The sequence below is a fragment of the Neoarius graeffei genome, chromosome 19 (assembly GCF_027579695.1).
Source record: "Neoarius graeffei isolate fNeoGra1 chromosome 19, fNeoGra1.pri, whole genome shotgun sequence".
Taxonomy (NCBI): domain Eukaryota; kingdom Metazoa; phylum Chordata; class Actinopteri; order Siluriformes; family Ariidae; genus Neoarius; species Neoarius graeffei.
This window is the reverse complement of record NC_083587.1, coordinates 52136100-52154492: the sequence shown is the minus strand read 5'-3', so window position 1 is coordinate 52154492 and position 18393 is coordinate 52136100. Positions and strand designations below refer to the sequence as shown.

Sequence of the window (18393 nt, the reverse complement as noted above, 5' to 3'; positions counted from 1 at the left end):
TTATTAACTTGAACTTTAATCTTGTTAATCTTAAACTACGGTCACAGTACAGCTTGTGATGCTCTGCGATGGGTTATCGATGAAAACGAGGAGTTTTGGTGGTGATACTCGGTGATATACAGGCGAGCTGAAAGTTATGGTCACACAGCAGGTGAACACTTGACTGTCATGTCTTCACGCACTTGAGTCTGGCGCAGCTTGAGCAGCCGCACTCGCTCACAGAACGCATTGTGCACGCGCTTGGGACCCAGCCATTATGGGAAACACCTGATGCTGATTTGAGCGCAAGTAGCATGCACATACAAGGACGCTGTTTTCACAGAGACTTTGTGAAGTTTTAGCATCATCACCGTCACGTTTGTTTCTAGCCATGTTTATGACACTGGTTAAATAATCTGCTTTAGGGGGCGTCGTGGCTCAGGTGGATAAGGCGCCACACCATAAATCCGGGGACCCAGGTTCGATTCCGGCCCGAGGTCATTTCCTGATCCCTCCCCGTCTCTCTCTCTCCCGCTCATTTCCTGTCTCTACACTGTCCTATCTAATAAAGGTGCAAAAAGCCCCCCAAAAATATTAAATAATAATAATCTGCTTTATGACTTTGCTTTCATTTGTGTTTTGTTTTTGTAAATATCACGCCTGCTAATAAACACTCTTCCTACACATACTTCCGTCTACCACCACACACCTGACAGAATGCTTCGCAAAGTTTCTGTGAAAACAGCGTCCTTATATGCGCGTACTGATTGCGCTCAAATCAGCATCAGGTGTTTCCCATAACAACTGAGTCCCAAGAGCCCCCAAAACACGCCCTGAAGGATCCCCGAATGTAAATGCACTTTTTAAGTCTCAGCAAAGGTTCGGCTATGCTGAGCCGCTGTGTTCATGAGGCTCCCGCGAGCACTGGGGACATGGATTCGAGACAAATACATCTCAAAAGGCTCGACGAAGATTCCCTGAGCTTCGGGAAATCTTCCCAAACCCATCTGCAAGTATTCAACGCTTAGTTTGCTGACGAAAACATTGCCACCAAATTTCAATGCACGCACTGAAAATTTTTGCGATGATTTTGGCCACTCGCAAGGCGGCGACACACCAAAAAACAACTCGTAAAGCTCAAAGAACATTCGCTGTGTGGTGCACGATTGGTGGTGATGCTACCAATTTTTCATCGGCAAGTATACACAAACCTGTAGTGTGACCAGGGCCTTAAAGTGCATACCACGGGTAAATTCAGGAGCAAGATCAATGTAATTCTCCTATTTTATATTAAACTTTGGTCAAATATGTGTAACATTCTGCATTCTCTGCAATTTTTTTACCTTGCGCAATACCAGAAAAATTCAGTTGAAATCAAGACATTTGAGGCGAACTGGTCTGCCTCTGAAAAAACTTGGCATTTGGATTTCCCGGCAAACATTGATTTTTGTGACGTCGCGTGCGGGACGCCTCCTTCTGAATCCTACGCCAGCACTGGTTTGTTTATGAGAAAACGACCTGGTGGTTTTCTGCAAATTTCTTCAAAGTTATCACGTAATTATTAAAATGGTTAACAGATGTATTGTAGGAGGGTGTCGCAATGCCAATCTTGATGGGATTAGTACTCATCGTTTTCCAAAAGACCGGACAATGAGAGAGAAATGGGAGCGCTTGGTCTACACAGGCTGTGCACTGAAACCGTGCAAGCTCGCGCAGCCTGCTGGCGCTTCCGCAGATAACGTCACGAATCTGGCTCCAGACTCCCTTGGCATTTTTCCAGACGTGTTTTTTTTTTCTGCTGTAGACAGATGGCCTTGTGCAAAATTACCCTTCTGGATGAGTGTGTAAAGGGACATACTTTCATATAAAAAAAACCCCGAAATTGGTCCAGAATATGCACTTTAAATAATGCTTAACCAGAATCTGGACAACAGGTGGCATTTCCTCTAAAATGGTGTCATTGATTTATTTTTATTTTACATCCAAACCTTTTCATATTCATAACATTTAAAAATATCCACACATTCAGTGACAAGAAAATATCTGCTCAGGAGAAAAACAGCAGTTTGTTCAATTTCCTACAGTACATGGCAGCTTGGATAAGTATTCTTGCCCCGTCCCCTTGAACTTTTAAGACAAGCAGCCAAGAGGCAAAGGGTAATTTTCAACATGATGCTACCACCAGCGTGCTTCACTGTACGGATGGTGGTGTCAGGGTGATGACCAGTGTTGGGTTCCACCAAATGTGGAAATGTGGATCGCCAACAACATCCGGCCAGTCAGGACAAGTGATGTTGCCTGTCAATTTTGAGTGCAGCACATGGGCACTGAATGGGCACAATTGATTGCTTTGTATTTTGAGTTTTAAACTCAAACTTGACTTCCACCAAGTATTCATTAAAAGTAGCCTCCAGCACTAACGAAAAATGTTTCCAAATCTGAGATGTTTATGGGTGTATTTTGTAAGTGTTACTTTTATCTTTAGATTTTCAAGGAGCAACTGAACACCCGTATTGTTCTTGTTGCCATGGAAACCTGGGCAGCGGACAACAGGTTCAACATAAACGATGACCCGATGATCACACTGCGGGAGTTCATGAAGTACAGACGTGACTTCATTAAGGAAAAGAGCGACTCTGTCCATCTGTTCTCGTAGGTTTCTACTCTCACACACTCACACGGTTGTCTTGTGTCACACGGAGCACAACTAATGCCAGCCGTTTGTTTTATGATGAAGCCAAAGGCCACAACTAATAAATTCCGTTTGTGTCTCCAGGGGCAACCGTTTCCACAGCAGCTGGGGTGGAGCCTCGTATATGGGAGGGGTGTGTTCACTGACTAAAGGGGGAGGGGTTAATGAGGTAACTGTTCAAGAGTGTGATAAAAAATAGTGCATTTCAGTAACGTACTCTAAATGACAGTTGGCCTGTATAGAACTAGAACACTGTGCATTTTAAGGTCTAAACCTCCATATTTTTTTTCCTCAGTATGGAAAAACAGAAGAAATGGCCATCACGCTGGCACAGTCACTGGGACAGAACATTGGCATTTTCTCTGACAAGAAGAGAATACTAAATGGTATGATATGGCTATAACTGCTTGGTTTATTTTAAAGTAGCCATGCACTCAAAAGTGCCTTTTTAAATGATTAACTTGGATAACTCTTGGATGCTGTTTTTCATGATGCAGATTGGTGTTGGTATTTGGGTCACGTTAGTTAACTAATGTGAGTTAAAATACTAAATTTACAGTGGTGCTTGAAAGTTTGTGAACCCTTTAGAATTTTCTATATTTCTGCATAAATATGACCTAAAACAACATCAGATTTTCACACAAGTCCTAAAAGTAGATAAAGAGAACCCAGTTAAACAAATGAGACACAAATATTATACTTAGTCATTTATTTATTGAGGAAAATGATCCAATATTACATATCTGTGAGTGGCAAAAGTATGTGACCCTTTGCTTTCAGTATCTGGTGTGACCCCCTTGTGCAGCAATAACTGCAACTAAACGTTTGCGGTAACTGTTGATCAGTCCTGCACACCGGCTTGGAGGAATTTTAGCCCGTTCCTCCGTACAGAACAGCTTCAACTCTGGGATGTTGGTGGGTTTCCTCACATGAACTGCTCGCTTCAGGTCCTTCCACAACATTTCGATTGGATTAAGGTCAGGACTTTGACTTGGCCATTCCAAAACATTCACTTTATTCTTCTTTAACCGTTCTTTGGTACAACAACTTGTGTGCTTAGGGTCGTTGTTTTGTTGCATGACCCACCTTTTCTTGAGATTCAGTTCATGGACAGATGTCCTGACATTTTCCTTTAGAATTCACTGGTATAATTCAGAATTCATTGTTCCATCAATGACGGCAAGCCGTCTTGGCCCAGAGGCAGCAAAACAGGCCCAAACCATGATACTACCACCACCATGTTTCACAGATGGAATAAGGTTCTTATGCTGGAATGCAGTGTTTACCTTTCTCCAAACATAACGCTTCTCATTTAAACCAAAAAGTTCTATTTTGGTCTCATCCGTCCACAAAACATTTTTCCAATAGCCTTCTGGCTTGTCCACGTGATCTTTAGCAAACTGCAGATGAGCAGCAATGTTCTTTTTGGAGAGCAGTGGCTCTCCTTGCAACCCTGCTATGCACACCATTGTTGTTCAGTGTTCTCCTGATGGTGGACTCATGAACATTAGCCAATGTGAGAGAGGCCTTCAGTTGCTTAGAAGTTACCCTGGGGTCCTTTGTGACCTCGCTGACTATTACACACCTTGCTCTTGGAGTGATCTTTGTTGGTCGACCACTCCGGAGGAGGGTAACAATAGTGTTGAATTTATTTGTACACAATCTGTCTGACTGTGGATTGGTGGAGTCCAAACTCTTTAGAGATGGTTTTGTAACCTTTTCCAGCCTGATGAGCATCAACAACGCTTTTTCTGAGGTCCTCAGAAATCTCCTTTGTTCGTGCCATGATACACTTCCACAAACATGTGTTGTGAAGATCAGACTTTGATAGATCCCTGTTCTTTAAATAAAACAGGGTGCCCGCTCACACCTGATTGTCATCCCATTGATTGAAAACACCTGACTCTAATTTCACCTTCAAATTAACTGCTAATCCTAGAGGTTCACATACTTTTGTCACTCACAGATATGTAATATTGGATCATTTTCCTCAATAAATAAGTGACCGAGTATAATATTTTTGTCTCCTTTGTTTAACTGGGTTCTCTTTATCTACTTTTAGGACTTGTGTGAAAATCTGATGATGTTTTAGGTCATATTTATGCAGAAATGTAGAACATTCTAAAGGGTTCACAAACTTTCAAGCACCACTGTATTAGGTACTGTCTAAAAGCAGAGCTCCCGATGAGTGTAAAATGGGTTCGTAAAAAATTTTTTTTAATTAGCAAATTAAAAATAAGTGTTGGATTTAAAAAAAAAATCTGTCATATGTAAATAAAGATACAAATTTCATTGTCTGGTGGCCAAGGGTTTATGAGAGACATCGCCTTGCACTTACAATCGGGTTTCCTGTGGTGGTCATTCGTACGTATTATGGACCTCGTATGGTTACAAAAGCCATAAAAAAATCAGATCGATGCCTTACCATATTCTCTTAAGTATGGAGCTTCACTCCACTATAAACATTTTAACATTTACCATTTTTAGGGGGCGGCACGGTGGTGTAGTGGTTAGCGCTGTCGCCTCACAGCAAGAAGGTCCGGGTTCGAGCCCCGTGGCCGGCGAGGGCCTTTCTGTGCGGAGTTTGCATGTTCTCCCCGTGTCCGCGTGGGTTTCTTCCGGGTGCTCCGGTTTCCCCCACAGTCCAAAGACATGCAGGTTAGGTTAACTGGTGACTCTAAATTGAGCGTAGGTGTGAATGTGAGTGTGAATGGTTGTCTGTGTCTATGTGTCAGCCCTGTGATGACCTGGCGACTTGTCCAGGGTGTACCCCGCCTTTCGCCCGTAGTCAGCTGGGATAGGCTCCAGCTTGCCTGCGACCCTGTAGAAGGATAAAGCGGCTAGAGATAATGAGATGAGATGAGACCATTTTTAGGATAGCTTCAAGTTCACGAGTTGTGATGTAGTATTCAGGTTTCTCAGTATGGCCCAATAAAGCACAGGACACTTTTTCGATGGAATAAAAACGTATTCTATTCCCTTCTAGCGGGTTTCATTCATTTGGTTTGATAGCATGGAATATTGTTAGCATATCGCTTATCCTACATGTATTACGTCACTCTACCCGATGGAGAATGAGCGTTGAATATGGTTTACGATATTGCATGGTTGTCAAGACAACATGACTTCACACGTCAGAGCTGATGTGCATATTCAGTGAAAAAGTTTTCTGCTGCACATGCTCACAAGTATTTCTTTGTTTGCCGGTGGCGCCCGCAGTAAACTGTCGCAGTGAATTGAAAATGCCATAAGATAAACTATTTAAGCTACTTTGCCCGTAAAACATCCGCACTAGCGAGCAACTGTGACAATTTGTAAACAAACATGGCCGCCAGGTTTTCTTCGTTAAATACGGAAGATTTTGAGAGAATTTTGAAAGAGGAAGATGCATTGAACACCTGAAAGGAATGTGTATTAATAATAATAATAATAATGATAATAATAATATTGGCGGGCGGCACGGTGGTGTAGTGGTTAGCGCTGTCGCCTCACAGCAAGAAGGTCCGGGTTCGAGCCCCGTGGCCGGCGAGGGCCTTTCTGTGCGGAGTTTGCGTGTTCTCCCCGTGTCCGCGTGGGTTTCTTCCGGGTGCTCCGGTTTCCCCCACAGTCCAAAGACATGCAGGTTAGGTTAACTGGTGACTCTAAATTGAGCGTAGGTGTGAATGTGAGTGTGAATGGTTGTCTGTGTCTATGTGTCAGCCCTGTGATGACCTGGCAACTTGTCCAGGGTGTACCCCGCCTTTTGCCCGTAGTCAGTTGGGATAGGCTCCAGCTTGCCTGCGACCCTGTAGAAGGATAAAGCGGCTAGAGATAATGAGATGAGATGAGAAGAAAACCGGGAAAAATTATAATGTTGCCAAAGCCAGTATCTCACTGGGCTGCGACAGCTTGCAACAAACTGCGAGCGACATTCGCGAGAGAGTTTCAAAAGTGTCTTGAAACATCCGCGGGGCTTCTCAATTTCCTCGCAAAGTGTCGCTCCTTCGTCGCTGAAATTTTGAACATGTTCAAAAAATTCGTGCGACAAAATTTCTCTCAAAATAGCCGCAAATGCGTCGCAAAGCCGTCGCGACCCCTTCTCAAGTCAGTTTCCGTGAGGCTTCCTTTACTTCCCTGCCTGCCGAGGGAAAGCCAGGCTGCAACAGCCTGCTACTAGTTGGAGACACAACAATTGTGGTAAAATATGCGAATATCAATTCAGTGTGATTCCAAGTGAAAATTGTCACTAATTCGCATATTTTATCGCAATTGTGTCTCCAACTAGTCGCGGGCTGTCACAGCCCAGTGAGATACTACCCTAACAGTTTCAGGCCATTGTGTTGTTTATGTGAACATCCTAATGGCTATGTGCTAGCGAGCTGAAGTGTTAGAATCGGTTTAGCTAGTTTATACTTTGCAGCCATATTTTCCAGTTTCCCATCAACGCTATTCTCATTACGTTAATCACCTGAATGGCAAGCGTATTGCGTTTTCATCTCTTCATTTGAACCATATAAACCGAATACAAGTCTGATATGCAGATTATTAGAGGATGATGTGTTAACTGGAAAGTTATCACTCAGAAGTATTTTATAATGTTCTGAAGTTTTATATCTCTTAAATAACATCTAGGTTTGGGGGTTTTTTTTCACAGGAGAGTGCAAGTGCGATGATAAATGGTCTGGCTGTATAATGGATGATGTTGGGTAAGTTACTAATTAAGTACGTTTTCCCAAGAACACATGCATACACAAAGACATACGGTGCAGAAACATTCAAACAAATATATGTGCACCCTCCTTGTTTTACGAGCATTCATTTTGATTCAGGTCATGATGTCACAGTGTTATTTACACACTGTATGAAAAAATAAGCACCATGCCACCTTAGTGTGAAGTACGACACTTATTCTTCAGACGTGATCACCAGGTGGCACGAGTGCAATATATTCTTTTGCGTTTATACTGTAAATACAGAATGGATTTTTGTAAAACAGCTTTCCTGCTGCATCATTAAGCTGTTTTATAAAAAACCCGAGTTTCTGAATATCGCAGAAACTTCTAGAAGGAAGACGTTGAGTCTTCTGTTGCTTTTTGATGCGACAACAAGCCTGATCTAGTTTTCATGAAAAAAAAAGTGTTTTTATATTCTGTGTGTGTTTTGTCCCTTAGAGGCCACCATGGAGTCTTATGTAGATCTTACCCACATGTTTACAAAATATACATTTTGCCAAAAAGATATATAATTAACTCCAGAATTGTTGGCACCCTTCAAGAGAGAGAAAAGATGAATGCAAAATATGCATATACGCCATTATTCTATCCACATTCACTGGATATGAGCAATCGTATGCTCTAATTGGCTACTCTACTACTAGGATATCAGCTCATATACCGTGAGTAGAGGAAAACAAAACGGTGGCGCACATCAAGTCAGATACATCACTTCATCAAATATTTAAAAGAAACAGAAATAGATAAAATAATAGTTTTTTCCCCCCCAATATTGCCTGTTCTACACTCCAGCCCAGTTGGTGGCAGTAATGCACCTTTAAGTTGGTTTGCCAACCACCAAAAAAAAACCGTAAAGAAGAAGAAGAAGAAAAAATGGCAGAGTGTATTGCTGAACCAACTGAGGACGAAATAAAAACTCGACTCGAAAACAAAACCTCAAAAAATACAAAAAAAAAATAAAAGCAACAAAATATCAAATGAAAGTATTTGATGGTAAGAACGTATCATTTTTTTTTTAATTTTCAAGAATTATTATAGCATTTTCTACAAACCGCTCCTGTCATTTTGCCAGTTTGTTTACATTCTAAGCGGAAATGATTTTGTCGTATGTTTTGTATAAAGTTTTATTTATCGAATTTGCAAAAAATAAAAATGCTCCGTTTCTCAAAATCCAGTGAATGTGGATCGAATAAAACCATTATTCCACTCAATCTCGTCTTACATAGATTATAGCCAACTTGGCTATCAGCTCATGTACGACTCGATTTCGTGGAATAACTGTTAAATATTTACATTTTCCATTCAGACAATACACCACCGTGCCACCCACTCTTAGTGGTTAGCACTGTCGCCTCATAGCAAGAAGGTTCTGGGTTCGAACCCCAGGGCCAACAGGGGCCTTTCTGCGTGAACTTTGCATGTTCTCCCTGTATCTGTGTGGGTTTCCTCTAGGCGCTTCTGTTTCCCCTACAGTTCAAAGACATGCAGATTAGGTAAAATACCCAGTCACTGGGGTTGTACAAGCCAGTGTGTACTCGGTGCCGGTCCCAAGCCCAGATAGATTAGGAAGGGTTATGTCAGGAAAGGCATCCGGTGTAAAACCTATGCCAAATCAAATACGCGGAACCGATCCGCTGTGGCGATGCCTAATAGGAGCTGCCAAAAGAAGAAGAATATTCAGACAATAATGCATCTTCCTCAAAAATGTATAGCAAAATTCCAGGGAAGGTTTCACTGAATTTATTAGAATTTTTTGAAGAAATAAAAAGCTCAAAATATATCGCTCATTGAATGAATGAATGAATGAATGAATGAATGACTGTGTCCTTCATTATACACTACCGTTCAAAAGTTTGGGGTCACTTTGAAATGTCCTTATTTTTGAAAGAAAAGCACTGTTCTTTTCAATGAAGATCACTTTAAACTAATCAGAAATCCACTCTATACATTGCTAATGTGGTAAATGACTATTCTAGCTGCAAATGTCTGGTTTTTGGTGCAATATCTCCATAGGTGTATAGAGGCCCATTTCCAGCAACTATCACTCCAGTGTTCTAATGGTACAATCAGGGGCGATTTCTCAGAGACAACAAGGGAAGCCGAGCTTCCCCTAAAATTCTCTCCCCAAACTGCGGCGTCTACGACGTTGAATTCTCATTAAAACAATAACTTGCATAACATAATATATGCCCAAGATTGTATTTATGTTCATAACTATCCTGTAACTTATTTGAGTGATGTCTGACGAACTTGCAGTTCGCTACGAGAATCACCTTTGCTGCCAGGCTGTAATCTTTCTTATTTCAATGGGCTCTATGGGCTGGCAGCAGTGTTGCCAGATTGGGCGGTTTTAAGTGCATTTTGGCGGGTTTTGAACATATTTTGGGATGGAAAATGTCAACAGTATCTGGCAACACTGACTGGCAGCCGGGTATCCGTTGCAGTCTACGAGACGGCTCTGAACAGCCAATTTCGGCTAGTTGTTATTGGTTAAAATCAACAAAATCGTCACTTCCAGGGAAGCCGGGCTTCTCTGGGACTAAACGAGACAGTGGGAGGGACAAGAAGCCGGGCTGATAAAGGATAAAGGAGGTAGTGTTTGAAAGACATGAGGAGGGCGGTACTTCGGCGAGGAACACGGAAGTATGATCAGTCAGTCCCTAGCGGATGTCGAGAAAGTGTAGTTGTGTGCCAAAGTGCTGTCCGAATTTCTTTTCATATAAACGGTTCTTCTCATTGATGTCTCTGTACATTACTCTGTAAATAAATGTAAATATTACTCGTTGTGCTCCGTTAACTTTCATTCATTCTATCAATTTGATCATTCGTGAATTCACTCGTTTATTTCATTTGTAGTTCAATCTGGTTGTAGGCTAGCTTGAGCCTTATTGGGATCTGCAGTGCTAGCTGCTCACAGAAATTGGTGAAGTCTCTGGAAAGCACAACCAGCTGGTATGACAGGGTCACAGACCATTTTCTGGAAAAGGAGCGGAGGGCAGAATTTGTGTATAAATAGTGTTCATGTTCATGAATCTGAAGTGTGTATATTGTTCAGTAATGTTAAGAGAATGGTGGGCTCTGTGTTATAGGTTATACCTGGGTATAATATTCAAGGTTCTGTGTGTTGCATAGCCTACCTGGTTATGAATTTCCAGACTGTGTTGCAGAAGATGTTCAAGGATGTGTTGCACAGCTGGGTGTTGTGTTAAAGACTCTGTGTTGCATATCAGGGTATGATGTTCAAGGCTCTTCGTTGAATAGCCAGTGATTTTTGGATGTTTGATATTTTTGATTAAGGATATGAGGCACTAGCCTGGCAAGCCAGACTATAACATGAAATGTACAAGCAAAAATACTTTCTGCCACCAGGTAGGGTTGTCTAGTTCACTGTGCTAATGGGGCACACTTTTCTATGCTTTGATATCCGGCCTACAGGTTTTACGATGAATGCGTAAAATGGGCTTCCCCTGTTTTAAAAACCAGCAGCCGCCACTGGGTACAATGTGTTTGCTCATTGCCTCAGAAGGCTAATGGATGACTAGAAAACCCTTGTACAATCATGTTAGCACAGCTGAAAACAGTTGAGCTCTTTAGAGAAGCTATAAAACTGACCTTCCTTTGAGCAGATTGAGTTTCTGGAGCATCACATTTGTGGGGTCGATTAAATGCTCAAAATGGCCAGAAAAATGTCTTGACTATATTTTCTATTCATTTTACAACTTATGGTGGTAAATAAAAGTGTGACTTTTCATGGAAAACACAAAATTGTCTGGGTGACCCCAAACTTTTGAATGGTAGTGTATGTCTAGTTTTTCTTTTTTAAATTATAAAGAGTGCCAATAATTCTGGAATTTAATTGTATGAGGACACTATCCTGTAAGCCATTTGATTATTGTATTTACAGTATGACGTCTCTAGTGGTCTCTGTAACGCTGCAATGTGGACATGCTTGTGACAGTGTCAGAGTGTGTGTGTGTGTGTACTTGTCCGTGTGTGTGTGTACTTGTCCGTGTGTGTGTGTACTTGTCCATGTGTGTGTATATGTTCACTCGTCTCTTTTAACACCTTTCTCGTCTCCCCTCAATCCCGAATGGGAACAGCAGGTGAGCAGAAGCTTGGCCGTGACCCTAATCAGCTGCTTGAGGGAGGGCTGTCAGTCATCTACGCCCTCCTCATTCCATCCAATAGCATTTTGGCCGAGCCTCAATGCTCCACCTTAACAAATCGAACCACAGAGATGGGCAAAGATACAGCGCGCTTCAGAGCCCTCTGTATTTTTTCTCTGCAGTCTTTTTTCATTTTAGTTCTTATCGTTTTCTTGTTTGTTGTTGTTTTTATTTATTTATTTATTTATTTATTTATTTATTTTGCCAGCAGCTCATCGTTTTGATGGAATGTTGGTTAATTGGGATCTTGACAAGGATCCCTGATCGAAGCTTAAAACTCATCTGTGTGATTCCATTCCCATTCAAGGAAGCAATCAAGCTGTCAAAATTCCATCCAGTTTTGGCGAGGTGCCCATTGCATGAAGGTGCAGGTGCACAGGTATTCCTAATAAAGTGGTCAGCGAGTGTATATGTATGGAATTCACAGAATGGTAATGGTATATGGAATTCACTCAACTCGATGCCACAGAGCAATCTGTGCTGGATCCAGAACTCACTGAACTCGTGACAGCTTGACTCATGACCGTGGGCTGAGCACGTTGGCTGAAAAGTGTTCAAATATGTCCGTGGTTTTGTGCTCTTCACCCTGTGCTTGTAGCTTCTCAAGCAATACTTCTGCTCAGGGGTTCGACCCAAGTGGCTCATTCAAAGTTCAGTAAAAAAAAAAAAATCTGTTAATAAGATCAGTTGAAATGATATTATAATATTATAAATATACTGTAATTGGCAGATTTACAGCGTGTTATTTGTCACTTGTGTTGGATCCTTAAACTAAAGTATTATGAAAATTCCTAAAGTCCTTATAAATATAGTGGGCGGGATTTGTTCCTTTCTCCCAATAAGGAATCAAGCAGTCATTTATACCCCGCCTACTTTTTTTGTTTGTTTGTTTGTTTGTTTAAATCAAAGTGGGGGTATTTAGGATTATGTTACAGTGGTGGAAGTGACAGTCCAGTTTACCAAGTTATTATATTTATTATTGTTCACTATGTATAGTTATTATCCTGTTTCACTTAATAATACAAAAACAAGTAGCCTATAAATTATATACATTTAATTCTAATTACAATTTTAATGAAAGTGTGTCCCATGAGCGAAACTGTTATTGTGCTGTTATTACAGTAAACGTAGAACATTCCTTATAAGGCAACACAGGACAAACAGACAGACAGGAAAGACAGACAGACAGGCAGGACAGAAAGAACAGACTGGAAACAAAGAGAACAGGAGAGACAGACAGACAGATGGCAGAACAGAGAGACAGAGAAATAGAACAGGAGAGATAGACAGATGGCAGAACAGAGACACAGAAATAGAACAGGAGATACAGACAGATGGCAGAACAGAGACACAGATAGAACAGGAGAGACAGACAGATGGCAGAACAGATACACAAACAGAACAGAGAGACAGATAGAGAGATGGCAGAACAGAGAGACAGAGAAATAGAACAGGAGAGACAGACAGTTGGCAGAACAGAGACACAAACAGAACACAGAGACAGATAAAGAGAACAGGAGAGACAGACAGATGGCAGAACAGAGAGACAGATAAACAGAACAGGAGAGACAGACAGATGGTAGAACAGAGAGACAGATGAATAGAACAGGAGAGAGACGGCTGGCAGAACAGAGACACAAATAGAACAGAGAATCAGATAAAGAGAACAGGAGAGACAGACAGATGGCAGAACAGAGAGACAGAGAAAGAGAACAGGAGAGACAGACAGATGGCAGAACAGAGAGACAGAGAAAGAGAACAGGAGAGACAGACAGATGGCAGGACAGAGAGACAGATAAAGAGAACAGGAGAGACAGACAGATGGCAGGACAGAGAGACAGATAAAGAGAACAGGAGAGACAGACAGATGGCAGAACAGATACACAAATAGAACAGAGAGACAGATGAAGAGAACAGGAGAGACAGCCAGCCAGATGGCAGAACAGAGAGACAGATAAAGAGAACAGGAGAGACAGACAGATGGCAGAACAGAGAGACAGATGATGAGAACAGGAGAGACAGACAGATGGCAAAACAGAGACACAAATAGAACAGAGAGACAGATGAAGAGAACAGGAGAGATAGACAGATAGATAAACAGTGCTAAAGACTAAACCACGATTAAACACTGTTATTAACACTATGAAGTCACTATAAAGACAGATAAACACTCTTAAACACTAGTTATGCAGTCTGGCTTTGAGGATAGAAACTCTGTACATGTGGCGTTTTAGAGACATTGAGTGGAGGTGAAATGAGACAGTGGTGATGTTGAAGAGTGTGAGGAGAAGAGGAAGAGGGAGACGGAGTGTGATTTGGCGAGCGTTCAGAGCACTGAGTGCTGTGCATTATAGTCCTGGCGAACGCGCCGTATTTGTGGAGCAGGCTTTCTGACTCACAGCTAGCGATCATGACATGACAGACCGAGTAGTCTCTAATGAGATTGAGATTGACGGCCCGAGCCTAATGCTAACCACACTGGAGACGCACGTGAATAGTGATGCATTATGAGTCCATCCTGTTGTCTGGGTCCTGGAGCTAAAGACGCACAGCAACCAGCTACATTTCTACACTTCACATGTTATTCTTATTTAATCGCTCTGACTTTGCTTAGTATTTGTAGCTATAGTAAGCATTATTTTGCGTGACTTTGTGTGTGTGTATTTCACAAGCTTATACATTTAAACCTAAATATTACAGTACAATCATATACTGTAAATATTAATCCATATATTAGTTATATTAGTAATACAGGATTTACACATTTCAGATCTGTTGAAAAAGAGGTCTCCTTTTATCTTAGTGTTGCAATTGCAAATTTGTATCCTCATCACGCTTATACATTTAATAGTTATTCCATGAAATCGAGTCGTACATGAGCCGATAGCTGACGAGGCGCGTAACACCAAGTCGGCTATAAGCCGTGTACGATGAGATTGAGTGGAATAACTGTTTTATTCTATCCACATTCACTAGATTTTTAGAAACAGAGCATTTTTAATTTTTTGCAAATTCAATAAATAAAACTTGACACAAAATGTCCGACAAAATCATTTCTGCTTAGAAGGTAAGCAAACCAGTGAAATGACAGGAGCAATTTGTGAAAAATGCGATAATATAATAATTCTTGAAAAATAATAAATTATACGTTCTTACCATCAAATACCTTCATCCCATATTTTGTCACTTCTTTTTGTATTTTGGGGGCGTTTGTTTTCGTGTAGAATTTTTATTTCTTCCTCGGTTGGTTCAGCAACACGCTCTGCCATTTTGTTTTTCTTTACTCACGGTATATGAGCTGATATCCTAGTGGCAGAGTAGCCAATCAGAGCGCGCGATTGATCATATCCAGTGAATTCTGTTTATTGCACGTTATCATTGCCGAATTTATGCAGATGAGAGAAGCAGGATTTCTGCCTCTAGCCTTTTTTCCAGGGTTTTCTAGTGTTTACTGGTGTAGTAGTAGTAGGATTCTTATTTAATAACAAAAATATAAACCTGGTGTAAGCCACACCCACTTATGAAACAGATACACATACTGTGCATTTATTGTCCCTGTTAGTATTCTGACTGTGAACACTACAGACTGATCTTCATCGCTCTTTTTTGTTTTTTTTTTGGCTTTGCATGCTTTACAACACATATGGTACATTGTACAGGAATTATAGATGAGTTACACTTTTAAAATGTCCCGTTACAACGCTGAGTTAATACACAGAATGTATTTACATACGACGTACTGCTGGAACAGTACACACACCCTCATGGTTACGTTATACTGTAGCCACAGATGTAAACAGGCATTTAAGACCATTTGTCCAGTCAGCTCATCATAATATCTCTCTGTGGGTTTTTGCCTTTTTTTTTTTTTAGCTTTTATCTACCCAAGAGATTCTCCGACTGTAACATCGAGGAGTACCACAACTTCCTGTACAGTGGCGGTGGATCGTGTCTCTTCAACAAACCCTTCAAGGTGAGCTTTTTCTCCAGCCGTATCACACTCGTGTTCAAAGATAAGACTCCGCAGTATATCATTTTGAGGATCATTACGGCGATAATGGCTTTTGTAATATTGATGATGCACAAGGCAGCAGTATGCAAATGAGCACTGTAACAAATCGCAGGTTGTTGGGTTTTTTTGCCTCTCCATGCAGTGGAACCCCCGACTGAGCTGAACTGATACTGATCACAGATACTAATAGGGTTCGGTAGGCTTTTTGACCTGAATAATACAAGCTGTTGTGAACTGCAATGCTGTAATACTGAAATGTCAAATATGTCACGGTCATAATAGTCAAAGTCGAAGTCCCTCCTGTGTCAGCACCTGGTGTTCTCAAGCTGTCTCCCATCCCAGTACTAACAAGTGTTGCCAGGCAAAACAAACCTCGCCTGGTAGCATTTATGATGAATATGAAGGAATATATCGTAAAAAAAATTTTTTTTGACCTTTTTGGTGACCTTGACCTTGATTTTGACCTTGTGTGTGAACATACTTGGTCAATAAACATGGTTCTGATTCTTTGCTGCTCTCAGACAATCAGAACACACCATACTGCTCTCAGCCAATCAGAACACACTGTACTGCTTACTGTTCTCAGCCAATCAGAACACACCATACTGCTCTCAGCCAATCAGAGCACACCGTACTGCTCTCAGCCAATCAGAACACACTGTACTGCTCTCAGCCAATCAGAACACACTGTACTGCTTACTGCTCTCAGCCAATCAGAACACACCACACTGCTCTCAGCCAATCAGAACACACTGTACTGCTTACTGCTCTCAGCCAATCAGAGCACACTGTACTGCTTACTGCTCTCAGCCAATCAGAGCACACCGTACTGCTCTCAGCTAATCAGAGCACACCGTACTGCTCTCAGCCAATCAGAACACACCGTACTGCTCTCAGCCAATCAGAACACACCGTACTGCTCTCAGCCAATCAGAACACACCGTACTCCTCTCAGCCAATCAGAACACACTGTACTGCTCTTAGCCAATCAGAACACACTGTACTGCTTACTGCTCTCAGCCAATCAGAGCACACCGTACTGCACGATTGTTACACACTTAAATTCTTACAGCATGATGACATAGCGGCTATCGCTTCTATATGAAGCAGTAGCCACAAAAACCTTGACCTTGACTGGATGACCTCCAAAATGTTGAAGGTTCTATTTGAGACCAATGCCCAGTTTCATGAAGATTGGTCCAGCTGTTTTCCCATAACATCATTAACAAACACAAACAAACCCGACCGAAAACGATACCTCGCTGTTAGGGTTTTGCTGGGATTCGAACCTGGTTCGTTGGTGTGATAATCCAGCAAACCCCCACTAGGCCACCAGGGGGATGACTCAAATGCAGAGGCGTGAGGCGGAAGTAGAAAAAGAATCAAAAGGTTTATTTAAACTATATACACTATATACAGGGCAAAACAAAAGACAAAAAAAAACACCAAAGAGTATAATCCAAAAGAAAAGCAAAGTGCAAAAATTCAAAAGCTAAGAAGATCAAAAAACACAGTACAAAGGAAACTGGAGATAAACATAACAGCACAAAGACTCCGTGACAAAAGGACTGAACTCAGGGGTATAAATAGACAAACTAATTAAGGACACAGGTGAAGATAATTAGGCAATTAACACAAACACAAAACACAGGAACAGTGGCGGCCTCTAGAGGCCAAAATAAACACGACATGAAAAGGAAATAACAGCGGCCTCTAGAGGCCAAAACAGTCCTAGTCCTAACAGGACCCCCCCCTCTAGGAGCGTCTCCTGATGTTCCCAGGGCGATCCGGATGGGCCGAATGGAAGTCCCGACATAGTTCTTTATCAAGGACATCCCGAGCAGGAACCCAGCAGCGCTCCTCAGGACCATAGCCCTCCCAGTCCACCAGATATTGCAACCCGCCGCGGACCCGGCGGGAGTCAAGCAGGCGATTCACAGTGAACACAGTCTGCCCCTGGAAGATGCGGGGGGGTGGGGGGTTCCTAGGGGCAGGGGCATACGTAGACGTCAGTACGGGCCGTAACAGGGAAACATGGAAAGTGGGGTTGATCCTCAGAGTCCGGGGCAACTGGAGCCGGTAGGAGACAGGGTTCACCCTGCGCACCACCTTGAAGGGGCCAATGTAGCGAGGAGCAAGCTTGCGGTTCTCCACCCGCAGTGGAAGGTCCTTAGTGGACAGCCAAACACGCTGCCCAGGGCGGAAAGCGTGTGCAGGTCTTCTATGGCGGTTGGCCTGAGTCTGGTTGGTTCTGGAGGTCTGTATGAGGGTCTTCCTGACCTTGCTCCAGGTCTTGCGACACCGTCTCACATATTGGTTGACCGAGGGCACCCCCGCGTCCTCCTCCTGGTCCGGGAACAGAGGTGGCTGGAACCCGAATTGGCACTGGAATGGCGACAGCTTGGTGGCCGATGACTGCAGGGTGTTGTGGGCGTACTCCGCCCATGGCAGCCAGGTGCTCCACGATGTCGGGTTATCCATAGCCAGGCCTCGCAGGGTGGTTTCCAGGTCCTGGTTGAGCCTCTCCGTCTGACCATTGGACTGTGGGTGAAACCCAGAGGAGAGGCTGGCAGTGGCTCCGATGACCTTGCAGAACCCGTGCCACACTCGGGAGGAGAACTGGGGCCCTCGGTCTGAGACGATGTCCTGTGGAAGACCAAAGACTCGGAAGACATGATTAAACAAAAGTTTCGCAGTTTCAAGAGCAGAGGGGAGTTTGCACAGTGGTATGAAGCGGCAGGCCTTGGAGAATCTGTCAACTAAGACCAAAATGACCGTGTTACCTTGTGACTCAGGGAGACCCGTGATAAAGTCGACTGCCACGTGGGACCA

General features: G+C 42.5%; 1 protein-coding gene across 2 annotated transcripts in view; it reads left to right on the top strand.

Moving 5' to 3' along the window:
• adam22 (ADAM metallopeptidase domain 22) overlaps window positions 1–18393 on the top strand; it is a 308389-nt gene that overhangs the window by 209500 nt on the left and 80496 nt on the right. For both annotated transcript variants that reach the window (XM_060900250.1, XM_060900249.1), the window contains exons 11-15: window positions 2465–2631; window positions 2756–2840; window positions 2967–3057; window positions 7305–7356; window positions 15423–15522. In XM_060900250.1, the coding sequence (XP_060756233.1) occupies window positions 2465–2631; window positions 2756–2840; window positions 2967–3057; window positions 7305–7356; window positions 15423–15522 (495 nt within the window). The remainder of the gene's footprint in view (window positions 1–2464; window positions 2632–2755; window positions 2841–2966; window positions 3058–7304; window positions 7357–15422; window positions 15523–18393) is intronic.